General features: G+C 49.5%; 2 protein-coding genes across 2 annotated transcripts; both read left to right on the forward strand.

The window, feature by feature from the left end:
* Positions 1 to 360: 360 nt before the first annotated feature.
* LOC114104763 (NUT family member 2G) lies at positions 361 to 9,996 on the forward strand. Its single transcript, XM_071602612.1, has 7 exons — positions 361 to 534; positions 1,400 to 1,478; positions 4,292 to 4,970; positions 6,022 to 6,150; positions 7,164 to 7,303; positions 7,766 to 8,082; positions 9,301 to 9,996. Exons 1-7 carry the CDS (start codon positions 361 to 363, stop codon positions 9,994 to 9,996), a joined length of 2,214 nt encoding a protein of 737 aa, XP_071458713.1.
* A 2,931-nt stretch (positions 9,997 to 12,927) lies between these two features.
* LOC139702174 (putative serine protease 47) lies at positions 12,928 to 18,103 on the forward strand. Its single transcript, XM_071602613.1, has 3 exons — positions 12,928 to 13,234; positions 15,272 to 15,438; positions 17,798 to 18,103. The coding sequence occupies exons 1-3, from the start codon at positions 12,928 to 12,930 to the stop codon at positions 18,101 to 18,103; spliced, it is 780 nt and encodes a 259-aa protein (XP_071458714.1).
* The last annotated feature ends 3,528 nt before the right edge of the window (positions 18,104 to 21,631 follow it).

A 21,631-nucleotide genomic window follows, 5' to 3' on the forward strand; every position in this document is an offset into this window, starting at 1 on the left:
TCACAGCTTTCACAGGGAACAGGAGATGACCGTCACCACTTCGTCTGACACCAACAGGAGCCACGGACCTGCTGACCAGGACCGCACTTCTCAAGCACCACACAGGTGCCCTGGAGCCCGGCGCTGCACAGGCTGCAAGGGACACGGACAGACGACGCTTCGACAAGGCGCCTCACTGGCCGACGCGCCCCTCACTTCCGGGCCTGGTGCGGGCGGCCCACGTCCCAGGGGAGGCGAGGCCGGCGCCCGGGCTGCCCGGCGAGGCGCAGGGGCCAGAGGACCAGGCAGGGACACACTGGGGACGGGAGAGGTTCGCGGGTCCAGTACCTCGGGCCTACCGGACTGAGTCTGGACGCCGCCATGGGAGTCCTGCCGGCCGTTGGGAACCCGCCGTCCGCGCTCGCGCCTACGCCTTGCCCCGCTGGAGCCCCAACGGAAGCTGGAGCAGTTGGGGCAGCCTGGGAGCGCGCGCTTCCAGCCAACCACGTGCGCATGCGCGAGGGGTGCAGGAGGGACCCCCTGCGGGAGCACCAAGTGGGTCGGGAAGCCTGCCAGGTGTCTGCAGCAAGGCGGCTCCTCTCCAGAGCCTCTGGGCTGGCCCTTCTTTCAGCCAGAGCATCTGAAATGACAAAGTGATTTTCATGTTATAAATTAGAGACCGCCCTGTGCAGCCCTTGGAAGCTCTCTACCCTGAAGCACTGGCTCCCCATTTGGGCCCAGTGTTTATACCCCCTTCCCCACGAACATCAGTTTGTGCTCTCCTCCTAGTCCAGCTGTAGGTTCCAAGAATTATAGGTCTGGGTAACACTCTGAAAACCCCATTCCTTGATTTTGCCTACTGAGCATATTTTTGCATACGGACAGCCCTCCCACTATATACAGATGCCCAAATGTTCTCTTTGACAGTTTTTCTCATATGTTTGATGAAGACTCGGCAATGTTGATCAATTTGCACACACACCAAATGTATCCTCTTCCTTTTCTACTCCATGGCATACTTTTAGCCTGAACTTTTCAAATGTGTACCAAGGATCCCATTGACCCTGAAATGCATTGCCCCAAAACAAACAAACAAACAAAAAAAACCAATCCTTTGATTCTCTTTCTGGAAATTTAGATAATTAGTACCGTTGCTTTCCAAAGGACAATGTGGAAGACATGTCACATGTGATGCTGCCAAGGTCCTAGGACGGAAAGGCATTACAGGAGGCAGGGCCTTTAGCATTCCGCCAGTGTTCCTGATGACAAGGACATCCATGTTCACAGTGTTTTTAATTTTTTTCCCTTCAGCAATCAATATGAGTTCAGGACTTTACAAGAGTAAAGGTCAGATGGTAGGACAAAAGGACGTTTCAATGCTCCTTCCCATGGCCACTTTGCACAAATTGCATTTGACTAGTGTGATTATATGAGCAGTGTGAAGCAGTGCAAGACTGATGGGGTAATGCTGAAGCTCAATGGCAAAGTGCTGACCAAGAGTATGCAAGGCCCCAATTCGACCTAGGTCTACAAATAAAGCTTGCTTTGAGAATCTGAACTCCATCATTCAGTATAAGAAACTACTAAAAACAAACTGATTGTGGAATGAAAAGACAGTTTTTCTACACTGCATATTTTATATCACTAGTTTAAAAAATAAAGCCCCACCAGCTATTTCATCACTGACATCAATGTGGGGAATAACTACATAAAGAGTGAAAGAAGCTTCTTCTTAGTTTGCCCCCTCCCCCATTCATTGTAAAGACTTATAATAAGGTGTGGAATATTTCAGGAACACCCAAGAGTCTGTTTTGCTGATAGGGGATGGGATGAAAAAAACCAATTTATACATAAAATGCAATCCATACCCTCCAGTTTAGAGTATGGGCTGTTCAGACCCGTGACTGTGTGGCTCATGAGAGCCATGGCTCTCACCACTCTGCCATACATTTGAGAAAATACTTCAAAATGACCCAGAGGCACACACCACTTGTGTCACCACTGAATTGCCTGAAGGGAACTCGAGGTTCTTCTATACCTGCCAGAGCTCTTCATGGAATGTCTGCCCAGCCCCCACCCAGGCCAGCTCCCCTTGGCCCCTCCCCCCTGCAGAATGTCTGGGTCCAACATTCCACTGGGGTTTACATTTAAACTTTGCCCAGCTTGGCTCAGTTGGACCCTGAGCATCTGTTACAGACAGGTCACTCTCTGGGTCCTGTTTCCCGTTTCCCACTGTGGAGACTGTGAGACACTGTGACCAGTATCCTGAACTTTGGGAGGAGGTGAGCCTGGAGGGTCAGGGGCTTGTTATCTGAGGGCCAGTCACCCCGAAAACCCTTGGGAGTTAGAATGGAGTACTTCCCCTGTGGGCAACTCACTGAGCAGAAGTAAGGGAAGGAAAGAGCCTTAGAGGATGCACTTGACATGGCCCAGGAAGCCCCAGGAAGACTGATACTGCTAATGGGAAGGAGGGCTCCTAAGACCAGGTCCAGGCTACTCAGGGGAATTATACTGGTTCAACAGAAAAGAGAGAGGCCAAGGGATTGATTCCTTATAAAATGGACACAGATCACGGCATGATTTTTTAGGCAGTCACAGATGGTGTCACAGTGGTGGTCAGTTACAGCTCCCTGGAGTCCAGATGCTGAACCCTGTGTCCATTCTTCAGACACAGGGAAGCTACCTGGGATGTCATTCTGAGGGGATTGACCGAGAGTCTCAGATGATAACTGGGCAGTGTTGAGAAGTGTTCTTAGTTAGAAAACTGCCCAGTGGGATTCTCAATGACCACAAATGCAGTGTGATATACTCTCTGTGGGTGAGGCTGCAGGGCACTCCGACTGCCACAGCCCAGGGCACCTCGCCAACTTCCTGCCCAGAAAAACTTCTCCTTCCATTCAGACAGTTGGTGTTCTTGATTCCTAAAGGTCAGAGAACCCAGAAAACTTCCACCAACATAGATTTGGGCCCCTGTGAGGTCTTCTGAATTGTTATCACTTTCATGGAAAGAGGAGTTCTTTCAGAGCTTCTTGGTGTTGGCCCTTCTCTGTGGGGTAGCCTCAGCCCTTTATTTCATGTTGGCAGGAAGACTTCTCTCATCTTCCTTGTTCAGTACTCCATGAACACATGTGAGGTGTCCTTCTTTTTTCAAGGATCAGGTTTGAAGATGACTGGGTTCTTTTCAAGAGAGGAAAGAGAATAGCACCCAGTTAGGAAGGGGCCCTACTCATATTGTCACTTGAAGTTAGGCAGGGGTCCTGATCAACATGTGCAAGTGTGGAAGTGTAGTGGACCTCACATTCCTTGACTACACTAGTGAACAGAGATGTGCTCCAGACAACCCGGCCACACCTGGCAGCTGGTGCAGACCTGGTTCTCTGTGACACCGTCATTCTGTGATTGGGAGCTAAAAGGAAAAGGACCTCAGAATGGCCCCAATTCCCAGGCCCAGTAATAACATGACCAGTGGCTGTGAAAATCTCTTGAAAGCCCCACTGCTCACAATCCCATCACCTTCCATGAACCTCAGCAGCCACTGCTGGTCAGGGCAGGAGAGGATCTCGGGAACTCAGTGTCTATCACAAAGACCTCTTCCCTGGGAACAGAGCTTCCTATGTCATGGCAGGGACCAATGAACACTGGGGACATGGCTGACCAGACTCTGTTGCCCCATTAGTGTTTACTGTGGGAAGTGCTAGGAGAAGCACCCACATGCTGGGCAGGGTGAACTTCAGGATTCCTCAGCCTCTAGCTAGGCAGAGATCTAAATCAGGTGTTTTTTGTTTGTTTGTGGAGACCTAGGAAAGAAGTGGAGGGGTATACAAGGAGTATTAGCAAAAGGAAGGCTGAGGAGGTGATGGGGCAATAACCTTTAGAGCCTGTCACCTTCACAAATAACCCTGGAGTACCTGCATCTGCCCTCGAGAAGATCCCTTTCCTGTTGGTGAGCATGAGGAGGGGCATGGTGCCACTGAGAGAGTCAAATTGATCCATTTCTAGGGAGTCACTTAGGAGGCTAATGATTGTCTGCAAAGGATGCACAAGGGCCCTCTCAGAGGCAGGGAAAGCTGAGGGATCACAGTCCACTGACAGCCTTCAGGGAGTCCTGGTGTCCTGGGAAACAGTTTTCTCTGGGTAGAACTATGACACCAATGCTCACTCAGGGACATTTGGAAACTGCACAATTTGCCTGCCCACAGGGCCCTGAGCTGTGAGCATTTGTCCTCAGATTCCCACTGAATAAGAAACTGGGGGACCTCAATCCTGCTGCCACTTCCCCTCCTCCATTCTCCCCTTTGCTTTGCCTCCACAGCATCTGCATCCCAGAGACCAGACATGAACTTCAATCCTGGTGTCCACATGTCTGAGTTCCGGGGCCTGCCCTTTCTTCCAGCTGCCCCTGTGCCAACACACCAGCCATTCTGGGAGCCGCCCCTGGCACCACGGGTGACTGCACCCATCTCCCAGGGTAACCCTCTGGTGCTGTCCGCTTACCCTGGACAACCATATGTGCCGGGGCTGTCCACCTTTGGACAACGTGGGCCACAACTGAGGCCAGAAGGGCCTCCTCATATTCATAACATTGCCCACACTCAGGCACCCCTCAACCCCTCAGGGGCCTTCTGTGGGGGTGTGGAGCATCCTGGTCCATTCCTCGTGGCACCTTCTGGCCTAAGGACCACTGTGCCTGCTTCAGCCAGTGGGGGAATCCAGAACTATGGGGGCAACTGTCACCTGGGCCTTAGTCCCCCAGCACCACCACCATTTACAGACCTGGCCCCCATCATCTTCCCAATGAATGCCTGCCAATGGCCAGGTACAGAGTATGGGGAGGGCGCACTGCCCACCTTCCAGGCTGCAGTGCCACCAGATGACTCCAGTGGACCTCAGAGCAACTATGAAGATTTCAGGCGCTGGCAGCGTTTCAAGACCTTGGTCCGCAGGCACCTTCCTCAGACTCTAGATGTGGAAGCACTTTCTTGCTTCCTCATGTAAGTGATCTCCCCATGGACCCAGACCACCCTCTGGAACTCTAAGATTAGGAAAAGCATGGGATGGACAAGGAGGCTGGGATGTAGAGAACTGGAAGGGAAGTCCTGAGGGTGGGGGACAAGCTGAGAGGCCAACATTCCCAGCTATATGCACCTCTCACCAGGGGAGAAAATGTGCCTTATCTCAGGTGCCCATCACAGCCCTGTGAGTTCAGCAATCTTTGTTTCCATCACATGGAGATCCCAAAGTCAGAGGAGGTTCTTGGGGTAACATGAGCCAGGATTTGTCTCACTCCATAAGATGGTTCCTTCCCTAGTAATTTTACCTTCCTCCATGGACCTGATTGTTCCCAGACAAAGGACATCACCAGCAGAAGTGGGTTTAGTGGTCCTGGCCCCAAGGGTGAACACTGCACACACCCACACACATTGTCCTGAAACCCCAATAAAGATCCTGTGATGATGTGGCACTCATGGGGGAGCTGACTTTGGATTCCGGATGGGGATGTTCATCTTTGCCCCAGTATGTAACCCTGCTCCCAGGCCACTCTTTGCATGGTCTTGGTGAGCTTGGGCTGCCATACTGAACACCATAGACTGGGTAGATGAAACCCTAGAGATTCATTTCTCAGAGTTCTGGAGTTTGGAGTCTCAGATAAAAAGTGCCTGACCCAGAGTCCCATGAGGGCTCTGTCTTCTCCAGGAATTAGTGAATGCCATCATGAAGCCCCACCCTCAGCATCTCATCTAACCCTCTAAGCACTAAAGCCTGCCTCCAGATACCACCATATTGGGGGTTACGACTTCAACAGGTGGATTTGGGAGGATAAAAAGTCATTGAGCACCTAGTACACCATACCACTGAAAAATCCCAAGGCCAGTGCAGACCTTGGTGTTAATGTTTGGCATAAGGAACAGTGTCCTGGATTCTAAATACAAATGCTTTGAGAGGAATATGATGGGGCAGATATAACAAAGGTAGGAGGGAAATTTGGGAAGATGAGAATGGAGGGTGACCTTGTGCACCGTGACTGATCCCAATGAATTCCAGCCCAGTGCTTCGGACTCTCTCTGAACTGGAGCCCACCATAAGCATGGAGGAGGCCCTGTGGAAGGGTGTGCAGGAATGGCAGCGCACTAGCAACTTTGACCGGGTGGCCTTCTATGAGACTGCAGAAAAGTGAGTCAGGTTTCAGGGCCCGGACCTGAGTGCTGGAGGATCATGGTTTGCACAGCAGGGTCTGATAGGGCCTGTCTCCTATCTAAATATTGGTTCCAAGGCATCTGGCTCTCCAGATAGTGGCTCCCTCTAGGCCTGGGCATTCTCTCTGCAACAATCCCAGAAACTTCAGCCTTAATGTTCCTGATTCCAACTCTGCCTTGAGATTCAGGGTCAAGATGGGGAGCAGCTTTGTTGGCTCTGCAGAGGGAAAAAGTCCCACTAGCCTTACCTAGGCCACCTGTCTGGGAACTGGCACCTGTTTACAGAGTAGGGACTACATGAGGTCATGAAAATGGCCACTACTTCAACCTGATGTTCCAGAAGAGGGTGGCAGTGGAGAGTGCATGGTCAGGGGCATCCAGCACCTCAGATGCCCTGAGGACATATCCCTGGACTTTACTGCCCTTTCTCTATATAATCCCTGCCATTCTAACAAGTGAAGAGAAGAAAAAGTACCCACCCTCATTGGAAGCAACCAATGTTCTCATTTAGCTTCCATTTTCACATGACCTCTCCTGTCCCTTGGTCTCCCAAGTGATCCTTCCAGGGCTCATGGTCCCAGCCTCAGTGTCCCTGAATTGGATCAGGACACCTGGTGTTCCCTGATATAAATCACATCCCTACCAGCTTCTGGCACTTACCTGGTCTGTGTGGTTCCTGGCAGAAACAGGAGAGATCTGAAACAAGGGTCAGCAAGGGGCCCTACCTGGGTCCCTCAGATCTGATTCCCTTCAGGTGCTGGCTGATTCAGTGTTTCCCCAGAACTGTGGTTCTTCCTGTGTAGCAGCTCCCTCCTGGGACTGGTCCAGCCCACTCCAGAACATAGTTCCACATCCCTGCCCTCAGCTCCCCCGGGTATGGGGCTAGTAACTGCCTGGTATATAGGTCTCTCAGCTTGTCTCATATCTACCTGGTATGGCTGACCTGCTCCTCAGTTCAGCCAGTGCCTCCGTTACCCAAACCCCACCTAGGTACATGGAGTTTGAAGCTGCAGAGGAGATGGAGGATCCAAGGATGCAGCTGTCAGGGGTCTTCCAGTGCCAACCTCCTTCTGTATCTCTAAGGAGGGATTTTCCAAGGCCCCCAGCCCCTAAGGCTGTGCAACAACCAGGTAGGGCCCCTGCTTTTCCACAGAAACCCCTGATGGTGTCCAAAGTGTGCCAAGGGCCAAGGCAAGTTGTTGTCCCCAATAAGAACTTTACCTTCAGCATGGGGCATTCAGTATTTCAAGAACAGCCTCTAGCACCTGAGATCCATGCTACCCATTTTGTTGAACTGCGTATTGACTGTGCCAAGTACATAGCTCCCCTTTCTCCCTGCCTTTCCAAAGAACCAACATACCATGTGCCCATGACTTGAGTCTGGCTGGGCAGAATGCATGGTATATCAGTGGCTCCAAATTTCCTCCCACGTGACTCACCTAGATGTTGCGCCTGGTGCACTGTTATCTCTCTTGGGTCCTCCTATGGTTGTCGTAGTGCATGGTAGACCAGGTTAAGCCTGCCTACTACCAAGTGTTTGGCATAAAGGTGGATCCCCCATCCATGCACTGTTCTGGTACTCCTTGTCCTAGTGTGCAACTCCAGAAAGACCACCCCTAAGGCACAGTGTGCCCACTCAGTACCAGCCAAACGCAAGGCACCAGAGACTAAGATGTGTGAGACCAAGGTGCCAGAGGAGATCCCACCTGAAGTCATCCAAGAGCTCATGGACATCCTGGATGAGCTAGTCGGGCCTACCAACATTGCCACGTGGGAGCCGTTTCACTTGTCTATAGAAGGTATTGCTGCAAACTTGGGAGAGGAAGGACTGGAGCATCAGCCAACGGAGGATGATTTATATCCAGATCCAAGTCTCCTGAGCTACATTGATGAGGGCTTTGTCAACAAGGTGGGCTGGGCATACAATCTTGCTCTCTACAAGGTTTTAGGACCCATAGAATTGAGCTTCATAGCTTAGATTCTCAGTATTGTGTTCATGTGTGTGTGTGTGCACACATGCGCTTGTATACATGTGTGTAGCTAGTGGATGGGATTTATTAACCCTGTGGTATGGACCAAGATGGGGTCACCTTTGCCTCCTGTTCTCCTAGAAGTCTTCCTGACTTGGGGCCATTTTCTCCCCAAGGTCACTCACAATCTCTTCTTTCTCCTCCTAGATGGAAACCATGATTAACCCCCACTTCTTGGAAGAATTACTTTCCTCCAAATCATATATAAATATCGTGGACATAACAAAACAGTTGGAGCAGGAAGAAGGACTTATCCCTAACCAGGTAGAGGAGGGAAGGAGGGTCTCCCAGTAGACCAGGGGCAGGAGGTACACCAGTTATAAAAGATGGGCAGGGAGGGCTGGGGTTGTAGCTCAGGGGCAGAGCGCTTCTCTAGCATGTGTGAGGCACTGGGTTCGATTCTCAGCACCACAAATAAATAAGATAAAGGTACATTGACAACTAAAAAATATTTTTTAAAAAAAGAGAAAGGCAGAAACATCTGATAAACAAGTGTAGGGACACAAAGAACACCAGGGGTTGGGGAGAAACAAATGGTAGACAAGGAAAAAGGGGCACCAGGTAGAATATGGAATTAGAGACACCAGGATAACTGGGACTTGGAGATGGACACCAAGTGGATAAAGCAGACAGGATTACCTGGAAGATCAGGAGACAAGTAGACAGGAAAGGAAGTGGCCAGAGGTGAACAGGAAACCAAGGAATAGCAGGTAGATGAGAAATGTACAGGACCCTACTCACATGGCACACAGGAACTTGTCTATCCCTATCCTGCCTGTGACACATGGCTTCTTGAGTGTGAATGCTCCAGGACAGAGGATGTGGGTGGGGGAAAAAAGGAAGGAGAAGAAGAGTCATGACAGGCTCAGGGTATCAAGCTGAAAGGAAGCCCAGCAGGGTGGCCAGCAGAGGCTCAGTTTGTCTCTCTGAGACCAAGACGGGTGTCAGCTCCACTTCTCACCTCCCATGGAAATATGATGGTCCCTGGTCCCTCTGGCCCTCATCATGCATAAAGAAGACTTAGCCAGTGCCCATCTCCTGTAGATGGTGGAGAGGCACCTCTGCAGGTGCCCCAAGGTCATGTTATGTCCCAACAGGACCCAAGAGCTTCCGAGGCAGCTGCCAGCCAAGGAGCAGAGAAACGTAGACACTGCACTGACCACGGGGTCTGCACGCAGAACTGGCCCCCGGAGGTGGCTTCCCAGGACGTGAAGAGGCGCAGGGCCACAGAGCCAGAACTGCTGGGTCCAAAGGACACTGCTATCCTCCCGAGCTGTCAAGTGTCTCCTTCACTGGGGGCCATCCAGTCCAACCATCCACCCCAGGACCACAAATCCTCCTCCCCAAACCTGAGGGGGAAAGGTGCTGGTGGTCACAGAGGAGCCACTTCTTCTGGAGGGCCACATGAGACAGCCAATGGCTTCAGTGTAGATGATGGCCTCCAATGCCTGGACTTCCTCCTAGTCTCCCAGCACCGTCTGCTGCCCTGGGCTCTGTGCCAGAGCCAGGGCCCTCGCATGGAACCCCTCTGCTCAGGAGACCAAGCACCCCAGGCCCCACCTGCCCAGACAGGCAGCCTCCTCCCCCATCCTCCTCCAGCTGCCATGTCCAAGAAGAGCGCTCTCACTGGACGCTCCCGCAAAGTGGAAAAGATGCCTTGCCCCAGGCCTCCCCTGGAGGTCACTGGAGGGAAAGACCTGCATCTGAAGCAGGTTCGAACCTCACAGCCTCAGAAGAGGAAGTGCAAGGCACCAGGCAACTCGAAGAAGAAAAGGAGGCTCTATGAACAGTAGGGCTGGTGGGTGGCCTCTGGGGTGGCTGCCCCTCAGGCGAGGTCTCACCCTTGTTTCATTCTGCACACCAAGAGTTCCTCCTCACTCGGGACAATTCCTGCTAGTCCTCAGGACAGGGAAGGGAAGGGGATTGGGAAGGGGAGGGCAGAGGGAGGCTACTGAGAGGGAGGGGGCGGGATGTTCAAGCCTGGAGGGAGGTTGGACCTTGTTGGCCTTGTGTCACTGGGAATAAAGGCAGATTTGCAGGAAAACTCTTCTCAGGCTGCTGCTTCTGCCATAGAGTCTGTGTAGCATCATGCAGTGAGAACTGAGAGGAGGAGGTAACTGGAGATGCCACGCACCAGGGTGCACAAGTGTCTGTCCACTGGGTCTTGCCTCTGGATTGAGGCTGGTCCTTCCACTGGTCCTGGGAGAAAAGAGCCAACAAGCTCCCAGAACCCCACTCATCACCCCATTGAAAAGGGGTCACTTGGTTTAGGGGATCTTGTCTCTGTGCAAGGGTCATGGTCTGTGTCCCTTAAACATCTCTCTTACCAATCATCTGAGGGCCAGGCATGAAGAGGAATCACGAAGAGCCAAAGCACATCTCCCTTGGTGTTGGCAGCTCTGAGGTCTGAGGACAGATTGGTGGCTCTCAGATCTTAGTGTTAACAGCCCTGAAGTTGAACGTCAGTGACCCTCAGCTTCTAGTGGTAGCAGCTCTCCTGTTGCTTTCCTGGGAGCAGTAGCCAGCCATTTCCAACACTTCCCTGGAGATCATCTGATGGCCAGACCTAGCAGCTCCTGTAGCTCTCCACTGCTCTGGGTCACTCTCTGTGCTCACCACCCTCAGGTTGACCTGCCCAGTTTGCCAGTTTTCAGTGCAACCAACTTGACCTGCTCCAGTTGAGATGAGAGTCATGAACATCAACTCTACCCATCCCTAAGAGCCTTCATTAGGACTCATGCTGTGGCAGAAGGGGAAGTGGTAGAGGGACTGTCTGCATCAGGAGATGGGGAAGGGATCCTATTTGAACTAAAAAGGTGAACTCAGGCATGCACAGTGTCCTTCCAGATACCCACAGTCTTTATCCATAGGCACAGGCAGGGGAGGGGCTCCTTGGGCATCAGACTGGGGACCACTGAAGGGCCCCAAAGGGTGGAGTCATCTAGAGCCACAACACTACAGGGTGGAATCATCAGGGTGGACCTGTATGGAAACAAAAGGCTCGAGTACTGTGAGGCATTTGTGGCAGCCATGAGCATCACAGGCAGGGGCACAATTTTTTATCAAGTGCCTCTTAACAGCTTTGGGCCCTCTTGACTCATTTGGATGGAGGGATGCTTTTGGCTCTTGGTCTCCCTGTGCCTTTAAACAGGTTTCTAGAAGTAAGCCTGGAAATAGTGTTATTTTTTTAGACAGCTTCTTTCTCCTCCCATGAATGATGCTGGACAGTGAGTTTGGACTGGTCCCCAGCATGGCCATGGTCTTCCTGAGTAGGTGGCCTGATGAGAGGACAAGGCCTGGCTTCTAGGGGAAGAAGTCACAGCGCCCTAGGGAAACGTCAACTGACACCACCAGCAAGAACCACTCCCTCAATTACTGATGTGCTCTGCTTTCTGACGGTGACCACAGGGACTGACCCTTTGTGGATGCATGCCCTTTGTTAGCTGCACCTTCATTGAAACTTAGTTGAAGAAGCTCCTCCTGGTCTCTCTGCACTGGGTAGGGTTGGTCAGAGTCTCCTGTTTCCCGGGACCTTGGCCAGCCTGTGCCATGCTAGTCAACAGCTGAGCCGTGGTCTGCTAACATCTTAAAATTTTTGCTTTAGCTCATTATAAAAAACTTTAGGAAGACCTTCTCATGACACACATCACTCATCAAATATTAGAATTCTAAGGTTTTCAGTAGGCTTTCGTAGACTTTGCCTCCATATCAGCAATAAATTCATAGACATAGGCAAAGAGGGCTGAACTGAGGGAAGGGGTCGAGAGAGATTCTATAACATAGGGGGCGGTAAGGAGGAACCTTAGGGACTGCCATCAAAGAGGAATTAGTTCCATGGAGTGGGTAGGAGGCCTCCCGGCTAGAGAGCTGTGTGAACAAAGCCATGAAGTCTCTTGATTCTCTTCAAAACAAAAGAAAGCTGCAATTTTGGGCACTTTTTCTTTGCATAAGAAATTTGATGTGAACACTTACCACCTAGTGGAATAGAAACCCTTAGGGAGTGGCAGTAGAGTTTTTAGGCCTAGGGATATGTCAGAGGTAGACATTGGAAGAGACATCTGATGTATGTGTCAGCTTTTTGTAACTAAGACAAAATACCTGGGAAAACCAAGTTATAAAGAGGAAATTTATTTTATGTCCTGGTTTCACAGGTTTGTACCTCTGTTACATGTAACTTGGACACATTGCTTGTAGGAGGCCTGTGGGAGAACAGTACACCACAGCAGGCGCACATGGTGGAGGAGTCCTTTTCACTTCATGGCAGCAAGGAAGCAAATGTGGGGACATGGTCCCAACATCACGTCCAGAGCACACCACCAATTCCTAGGCTCTGCTGCTTAAAGGTTCTGCCATCTTCTGATAGTGCCACAGGCCAGCACCCAAGCCTTTTGCACATGAACCTATGGGAGTCATTTAAGATCCGAGCCATAACACTGTAATGATCCAGAGCTCCCCCTAGGAAAGTAAGAGGGTTTGATCTGAGGCACCCCTTAGTGCCCTTCCAGCACCAGGATTCTCAGCTCCTCCAGTTCTAGGAGGTGGTGGGAAGCCCTGCGTCCTGAGGTTGTGAGTTGAGTGTTCATCAACCTGGAGGGAGAAGGCTCCTGAGTGTTAGAAGGGAGGAGACAAAGCTGCCTGGAATCAGGGCAGGGAGGAGGGGTCCAGAGCAGGGTGGGCAGTGGGATGCGGATGCAGGAAGAGTGGGGGCCCCAGAATCAGAGACGATGCTGATAATGGGCCCTTCCTCCTCCAGCACATCCCAGGCACCACAGGACTATGAGGTCCTCCTGGGGAACACCCAGCTGTACCAGCACACCCAGCGCACCCAGAAGATGCTCGTGAACCAGATTATCACCCATCCAGACTTTGAGAAGCTCTATGTCTTCGGGAGTGACATTGCCATGTTGCAGCTGCACCTGCCTGTGAACTTCACACCCTACGTGGTTCCTGTCTGCCTCCCATGTGCAGACATGCAGTTGCCCAGTCAAACGTCCTGTTGGATAACTGGCTGGGGAAGGCTCTCCGAGAAGAGTGAGGGGGCCTGGGAGAGGCAGGAAGGGAAATGAAGGACAGGAGGAGGATCAGGGCAACATGAGAGGGGTGGCTCAGCCAGGCAAGAGGCCCAGGCTGGTTTCTGAAGCCCCTGGACTTGACCCCCCTGTACCTCATTTCCATGCTCTCTCAGATGAGGACTGGGCAAGTGCTACATCCCTTTCAGTTCTGAAAATGTATGATTCTATGCTTCAGAGTTCCATGTGGCCCAGTCCCTGAATATCCGGGGATCCTTAACAACTGGAATCAAGAATCTGGGTTGTTTGAGTCTTGGTGGCTTTTGATTTGAGTGTTTAATCAGCCAAGGTTTGGGATGACTTGAATGAACTCCAAAGCTGTTCCCGGGGGCTGTCCCATTCCAGGTTGTTAGTTGGCTTTCCATCACTGTAAAAACAAAGAAAACAAACTTGCCTGAGATAATTACTGAAAAAGAGGAAAGGCTTATTGTGATTCATGGTTTATGATGTTACATGGGGATGACGTTACATCCTGAGCAAGTTATGGAGCAGTGCTGCTCAGGAAGCAGAGAGCCATAGGAGGGGCTGGGTTCCTGACATCCCCTTTAAGGGCACACCTCCAGTGACCTACCCTCCTCCTGTACACCCCATTCCTTAAAGGTTCCAGCACCTCCCAGTAGTGTCACGGGTTGGGGCCAAACTTTAAACACACAGGCCTTTGAGAATCCTTGGAAAGGTGCTTGGGAAAAGTGGTAAGTCACATGTGGCATCTGACCCCAGAGCCTGCATGATGAAGTCAGAGTGATCCCAACTTATGAATGGTTAATGTCTGTGAGCTCACCTAGCTCTTATCCTGTCCACTTCACATTCTTGTCATGTGAACTGCATAATGGAGAAAGCTTTGGGATTTTGTGTTGCCTTGTCAGATTGAAAGAAGAGAATTATAGACAAAGGCTTATGCCTGGATGATTTAATAAAGAAAGGATTGTTTATGGCTCGAGGGAAATGCTTCTGGTGTACTTTCAATAAAAGAAAGAACAGTACAAGTTTGTAATTATCCATGGGGTCAGCATTTGGTTCTGTGTCTCTCAACAGAGGTGCTATAAGTGTTTTGGACAGAACATGTCTTCAGTGAGTGCTCTGCCCACAAGCCTAATACCTGCCCACCCAGTGTTAGGAACACTCCCTAGTCATGGGATGGCCAGCCCCCAGCATACATATGTGTACAAACACATTCTGGTTCTTCCTTGAAGGCAAGATCCAAGTCTTGTTTTAATGTTCCAGACAGTGTCCCAAGGCACCTGGTAGGAACTCCACTGCTCTTTTCCACCCTGGCACAGTAAATCACTGTTTCCTGCCTGTTGACTCCAAATTTCTCTCCCATTTTCCATCCTGTGTACTTCTACTCAGGTCCCCACGTGATGCCCTATACAAGGACAAGTGAATAGATAAGTGATTGGGTGAGAGGATGGATGAATGGATTGACAGATGGGAGGATGAATGTGGAATTGGATGGGAAGATGATTGGATGGATGGATGGATGGGTGAAGTTGGTGGATGGGTGGCTGTATGTGTTAGTGGATGGGGAGAAGCAAGAAAGAATGGAGAGACTGATGGGAGTAGATGGAAGAATGAGTGTGGGAAGATGGGTAGATGGATGGAGGAATGGGTGAATGAGTGGACGTGTGGGTGGGCAGGTCAGTGGATAAAGAGATGGCAAAAAGGTTAGTAATGGATGGGTAGAGAGTAGACTGAATGGTTCATGAGAGGATAGGTGGGTGAGTGAATGGTTGCTGAACTCCAGGGAGTGGAGTCACGTGATTAGTGGGATTTGCCACTTTGTAGAATAGGAAAGGTTGTTCTGTTGTTGGAGGAATAGGCTAAGTATGTGGACAGCTTTGAGAAAAAGGTGGGGTGCTTAGCATGGAAGACTGAACCAAGGTTTGAAACCCATGCTTGAGAGTAGGGGTGAGTGTCAGGCAGAGTGGGGGTTCTGAGTCGTCTGGGTTTCTTTGCTAAGGCACAGTGCATGTCACTCACCTCCTTCTCATTTTCACAGAGCCATTGTTACCGCCCTACTCTCTCCAGGAAGCTAAGGTGAGTCTTATGAATAGCACGATCTGCAATACCTTCTATGGGCAAACACCTGGAGAAGGCAGGAACTACTCTGTGCAGGAGGAGATGCTGTGTGTGGGGGACTTCTCAACAGGAAAGGCCATCTGCCAAGTAAGTAAGGTCGGGCTCAGCTGCTCTCTTGCCTGTTCTGTTGGCCTCAGTTTCCCCTGGAGGGCCTGTGTTGGCCTCAACTGTCTTTGTGGAGACCCCAAACTTCCTTCCTTCTACATATTTTCTGTGGGCTCCATCCCTCATCAGCCTTCCTTCAGACCAGCACCTTCCTCAGCCCATCCCAGCACAAAGCTGTCTGCTGTGAGGACCCTCGACAGTATCCATTTTAGTTGCCTGTTTTAAACTTTGATGTGTAGCATATACACAGGATGAGTTATTTGTAAGTGTACAGCATGATGATTTTTCTGACGTTGATGCAACCTGTTACCGGCCCTCCCCACAACTCTCCATTCCCTTCTTGTCCCTAACCAGCAGATTTCCTTTTAGTCTTTGGAATTGATTCTGAATTTTCTGCAGACAGGATTTACAGTTGGCTTTATTCTGTATTTTAACATTATATTTGTACCCAGGGTTTTTATTGTAAGTTCATATCAGCTGTCTAATCATCAAAAAATAAAGGGTAAGCCATAATTGGGGGGCATCTGGTCACCTGGTGTGTTGGAGTACACCTGTAAGCCCAGTGGCTCAGGAGGTTGACTGCAAATTCATGCCAAGCCTCAGCAATTTAGTGAGACATTTTGCAACTTAGGGAGACTGTTTTCATATTAAAAATAAAAGAAAGTGTGGATGTGGAACAGTCGTGAAAAGCCCATGGATTCAGTCCCTGGTAATAAAAATAATATTAATATCTGGTTGGTAGTATACAAAAATGCCAATGTCATAGAAAAGAAGGAATGAATGAGACTGAAGAAGGTTAATAAAACTTGGTATTTAAAGATAATATGGGATCCTGGATTGGATCTTGGAATAGAATAGGGATATTTGGGGGCTGAGGCTCAGTGTAGAGTGCTCACCTAGCGTGTGTGAGGAGCTGGGTTTGATCCTCAGCACCACATAAAAATTAAGAAAATAAACATATTGTGTCCAACTACAACTAAGAAAAAAATTTTAAAAAAGAATAGGGATATTTGTACATAGTGAAATCTGAATATTTATTTAATAATATTGTACCATCTCTACTTCCTTGGTTTAAGTATTTGTACCATGGTTATGTAAGATGTTAACACTAGAGGAAGCTAGGTGCAGGGTATGTAGATCCTCTATAGTATCCTGCAAATCTAGCCTAATCCTACATTATTTCAAATTGGAAAGATTTGAAAAGATTGAAATAAACCCTTTACCAGAGAGTTCAATTAGATGTCAAACAAGCAAATAAAAAAACCTCTCAATATTGTCAGGCACTGGAGAAATACAAACTCAAACACCAGTGAGATGCCTCTACACATTAATTAGATGGCTGAATTCAAACGACTGGCCACGTCAATTGTTGACAAGGATGTGAAGCAACTGGAACCCTCAACATACCTGAATGGTAGCATTGTAATCTGGTGCAAATATTTTGAAAACAATTTTGTAAAAAGCTGCATACACTTTTACCATACAACCCAGACATAGTAATGTTAGGTATTTACCCAGGAGAAGTGAAAGCAAGACATGTAGATGTCCAAGAAAGACATCTATATGATTACAAGACAATTCACAGCAGGTTTCTTGGGTAATAATTCAAAACTAAGAAAAAGTTAAAAGATCAGTAGCAGGCTAATGAACAAATAAACTAAGGAATATCCCTACACTAGTGCACTACTCAGCAATAAACAGGAATAAACTATGGTGCACACAGCTACCCAGGTGTACTACTAAATAACTGTCCCGGGGCTAAATGATTGTAATAGCATACTGGCCTGCCACATATGAGGGTCTTGTTTTTCATCCTCAGGACTGAAAAAAAGAAAAAGAAATAGAAGAAAACAATCTTTAGTGAAAAACACCAGATAAAAATAGGAGTACAACTTGTGTGATTCTGTTCCTACAAAATTCTAGGAAGTTGGATACTCAGTGAAGAACAAGGCAGTATGGGTGCTCCCTGCTGCTCAGGGTTCACAGAGCCAGGGTCTGCACAGAGGTGTCAGCTGACCCGGCCTGCTCTAGGCCATTCTGTCCATAGAGCTGTCCATCCCGGCCTCACAATATGTGCTGCCCTGGGCCACCAGGAGCTCAGGCACGGGGGCTAGAGAGCGGGGCTGTGCACTGATGGATTTGGAAACATGATCTCCACTGGGAGGATCATCTCAGCAGCTTCTTGCTGCTTCATTCTGGTGTCGCTCATTGGGGGCTTGAACTGATGGGCCTTCACTGGGGCCCTGATTCAGACAGTGGCAGCCCAGGGTGTCCAACATTGTCACCTGGTATTTCTGCCCCCACTCAGCCCCCATACTAACTCTTCTCTCTCTTTCCTCAGGGTGATTCTGGGGGTCCTCTTGTCTGCTCTGGCCCCAATGCCTGGGTCCTGGTGGGACTGGCCAGCTGGGGCCTGGACTGCAGGCATCCTGTCTACCCCAGCATCTTCACCAGGGTTGCCTACTTCATTGACTGGATCAGTAAAGTCAGGAAGCAGAGTTCTCTGCCAGACCCGCCTCCCACAGACTTTCCATCCCGGCCTCTGAGAGCTTCCGGCTGCCCCGGGCCCTGGAACACGCTCATGTGCACACAGACCTGGCTCCGTCTGCCATTTATCCTCATGGTACAGCAGCAGGTCCCTGGGTGACTGTCAGGGCCCTACATATTTCCTCTGCCCAGGCCCCCGGGCTCTTGCTGCAGCTTCTCTCACTCAAGTCCACTGTTGATCTAAGCAGCTCCTTTCCTCAGCTTCCCTGCCCATCATCTGCCACTCCCAAAGCCAAGTTCAGCAAACCAGCCCAAATAAAAGACTCATCCTCCTGTTCCTCTGGCTGTGCTGCCCTCTTGGGCTCCTTCTGTCCCTCAGTGCTCTCCTTTCCCTTCCACTTGGTCATCTGACTTCCAGAAGGAGGAGGAAAGGGTCTTCTTAGGAATCTTCAGCCAAGGGGCCCTTGGGCAGAAAGCACTGCCATAGGGGTGGACTATGAGGAAGTTGGGGAGCCAGGGTGCTTTCTAAGCAGCGATCATGGTCTGTCTACCATGGCTGACTGCTCCAACCCTGGGGAGCACCGGATTGTTCAGAGAAGGCCAGGCTTTACACCTGGTGTCCAAGTGTAAGGGAGGCAGTGCTTCCCCTCAGTAGATGTGCGGCACTCCTGGAGTTTGGAGGAGGAATAGCCAGGAATCAGTGGACCTGAGGGATGACGATGGGTCCTGTCCTGTAGCCAGAGGTCTCTCAGATTTCGGTGGTGGGGGCTGGAATCTGGTCAAGAAGCAGAGAGGAGGCCCTGATGCCAGACTGAAAGCTCATCCTCATAAGGCAGCGATTTTCAGAGCTCTGCCCCCTTTTTGACACCTGGTGTGCTTTTCATCTGCATCTACAGGATGCTTCAAGCATGTATACAGGGGTTGACTCACTGTCCACTTTCCCAACCCCAGTCACCCATTAACATGGTACCTGTTGTCTAAGGTCCAGGGTACACCTACCCTTGTGTCCACATGCCTCTTGTGGTTGGATCCCAGTGTCACCTTGTTGATGAGGCTGATCCTATACTAGGGGTCCAGTAATAAGTTTCAAAGTAGTGTGGCTGTCTTTCCCCAAAATATGCTGGACACAGGTTTTGATGCAGCCAGCAGGAATCCAGAGGCCTCACAATACCCACCCCAATGTTCAGATCCCTTGTTGAAAGGGAGAGCTTTTATTTAGCAGATGGTCACTTAAACTGGACACCATTTATGGGTTTCAGTGGTAAATGTTTCCTACCCTGATATTTCTCAAATTTCCTGGACCCTTACTGACAGGAGAATGGATGAACTCTCATGAACATTAGCAATAGGACTTCCCTGTCTTTGACCTTCTGAAGGCTCAGCAATGGCCTTTCCAGTGTGAAGACACTGTAGAGCTTTAAGTACAATCCTGGCCTTTGGCCAGAGCACCTCTACTAAAGTACAACTCTGGATGATTGTATAACCACCATCTTTGATGGGTCTTGGAGCTCCATACTCTATGGAAGGTGGAAGACAAGAGATTTCCATCTGGCAACAAAACAGGTGATCTCACCCAACAGGACTGCTCAGAACTGTGGTCTGCATATGAGTTATTTGCACAGCATGCGGTCCATGCATCTTCTCCACAGGGTCAGGGGAGCTTGGGTGGTTCAGTGCTGAGTACCACCTCCTTCACTGGCCTGTTGGTGCTATGGAAACCTCAGGCTGGCTGGTGCTGGGGACCCGGGCATTGTCTTTCCTATTACAGGGGCTGGGAGATTCTCTGATCCGTGGGCATTCTCACACTCTAAACCAAGAGATCTCAACTCACACCTAGTCCACATAACAGATCCACCAAATATCAGCTTCAGCCCAAGTGGTTTTTCTTTAGGTGAAGCAACTTAAGTACTCAGTGTCATTTATTTTGAATGGTGAGCTGAAGCATATAAGGTTCAGAAACTACTTGAGATGTTATAAGAAGCAAGTAGTGGCAGAGTAATGTAAGCCCAATACCACTTTGAAAGAGTTTGAAGGCCTTTTTCCCCCTCTCCCATAGGCTGCCCTAACCCAGCCTCAGTCACGCAGGAGAGACTTTTTATGACCCGTCCCAAATGTGAGCTCCAGATACTGCCTTCAAGAGAGGGAGTGACTGGGTGGGCCTGGAGCAGGGTTTCAAGCAGCCCTATTGGGAGAGCATTATCAGGAGGAAGGACTTGAAATTCTTTGATCAGGGCCTCCCTACCCTCACAGGTGGTGCAAGGACACAGGCTACTGCTCATTGGAAGACCAACTGTAGAAGAGCTGTGGAGGGCAAGAAGTGAGCCAAGGTCAGTTGGAGATGCTGCTTCAGCCTGGAACAGAAGGAGCTTGGAAGTCCTCACTCCCACTCTCAAAACAGGAAGGCTGGACAAACGGAACATCCACAGCTCTTCTTAGATCCCTCGGAGAACTGAGGTCCCCAGGCAAACTGTGACCCTCACATTTGCAGAGACATTCTTATCTGGAGACTCAACGTTTACCTGAAGGGAAGCCGAGGCGTACACGCCAGGCACCGGCACCAGTGCTGGGTGAGCAAACCTAAACTGCAGTGGAGCAGTTGCTGGAGACTTGAGAGTTGAACTCCAGAGAGGCCATGGGAGCACTGGGACCCCTCACTCCTTTGAGTGCTAACTCCAGGAGCCTTGTCAGGTTCTCAGGCTTTAGACCAGAGAATCAAACACTACCCCTGTTTGTGGCAATGGCATGGGGAAAATAACCATTTTGCACTATTACCAGAGTATTAGTTCTACTCTATAAAAGCTGCTACAAGAGAGAGTGTCATGCCAGAGCTGATCTTTATGATTTTATCTGCATCTAACTGACTTGGAGTGGCAAACATCAACCTCCTGCTCCCTCTTTCATTCCTGCCCTGTCATGGTTGGGAGTGCATGAAGGTTTTAGCCAAAGGACACAGGCTCCCTGTGAGACTGTGAGGTCTAATTCTAAGACTAGGGAATTCTTCCTATCCCACATGCTCACCTCAGCACCACCTCAGTAGGGATTCTGTATAATGAGAGAGGAAGGAACCGTCTCAGTCCATAATCAGTAAGGATCCACTGGGAAACTAACAGGCAAGAGGGGAGACAAAAATAAAGACACCAGAGGAAATACAGTCTGTCACACCCATGGCAATGTCAAACAGCAAACACAGCCTAACTCCTCACCAGATAAACACTAAACATCACACTGCACATTTATGAACCTTTCACCCAGCACATCATATCTGACTTTGTACAGAAAATTTCAAGGTATACATGAAGAAGAAAAAAGAAGAGGATGAGGAAGGAGAAGGAGAAGAAGAAACAGAATCAGACAACATTTCTTCAAGGAAAAGCAAACATCAAAACCAGGCTTAGATTTAGTGGGCATTTTGAAAAATTCAGATCAAGAATCTGAAATAATTATGAATACATTCTGGGCGATGTCAACAGGCAGATGGACACTCCAAGAAAGAGTCAAAAGGAAATTCTAGAAATCAAAAGATATTGTAACATAAATAATACCTTTAAATATTTAATCAATAAACTGGTGCAATGGTTAATTTTAAGTATCACCTTATTAGAGTAAGAGATGCTTAAGATTAAGATGCTTCTGGGTTTGACAATGAGAATGTGTCTAAGTACAATTAATATACACTAATAAGTATAAT

This window comes from Marmota flaviventris, chromosome 16 (assembly GCF_047511675.1).
Source record: "Marmota flaviventris isolate mMarFla1 chromosome 16, mMarFla1.hap1, whole genome shotgun sequence".
Taxonomy (NCBI): Eukaryota; Metazoa; Chordata; class Mammalia; order Rodentia; family Sciuridae; genus Marmota; species Marmota flaviventris.

Bases quoted from the DNA above. Each gene is read 5' to 3' on its own strand.
- LOC114104763 (XM_071602612.1), top strand. From the start codon at position 361: ATGGGAGTCCTGCCGGCCGTTGGGAACCCGCCGTCCGCGCTCGCGCCT. The intron at 535-1,399 runs GTGGGTCGGGAA...GCATTTGACTAG, and splicing joins ACCCCCTGCGGGAGCACCAA to TGTGATTATATGAGCAGTGT. The intron at 8,083-9,300 runs GTGGGCTGGGCA...ATGTCCCAACAG, and splicing joins ATGAGGGCTTTGTCAACAAG to GACCCAAGAGCTTCCGAGGC.
- LOC139702174 (XM_071602613.1), top strand. From the start codon at position 12,928: ATGCTGATAATGGGCCCTTCCTCCTCCAGCACATCCCAGGCACCACAG. The intron at 13,235-15,271 runs GTGAGGGGGCCT...TCATTTTCACAG, and splicing joins GGGAAGGCTCTCCGAGAAGA to AGCCATTGTTACCGCCCTAC. The intron at 15,439-17,797 runs GTAAGTAAGGTC...CTCTTTCCTCAG, and splicing joins CAGGAAAGGCCATCTGCCAA to GGTGATTCTGGGGGTCCTCT.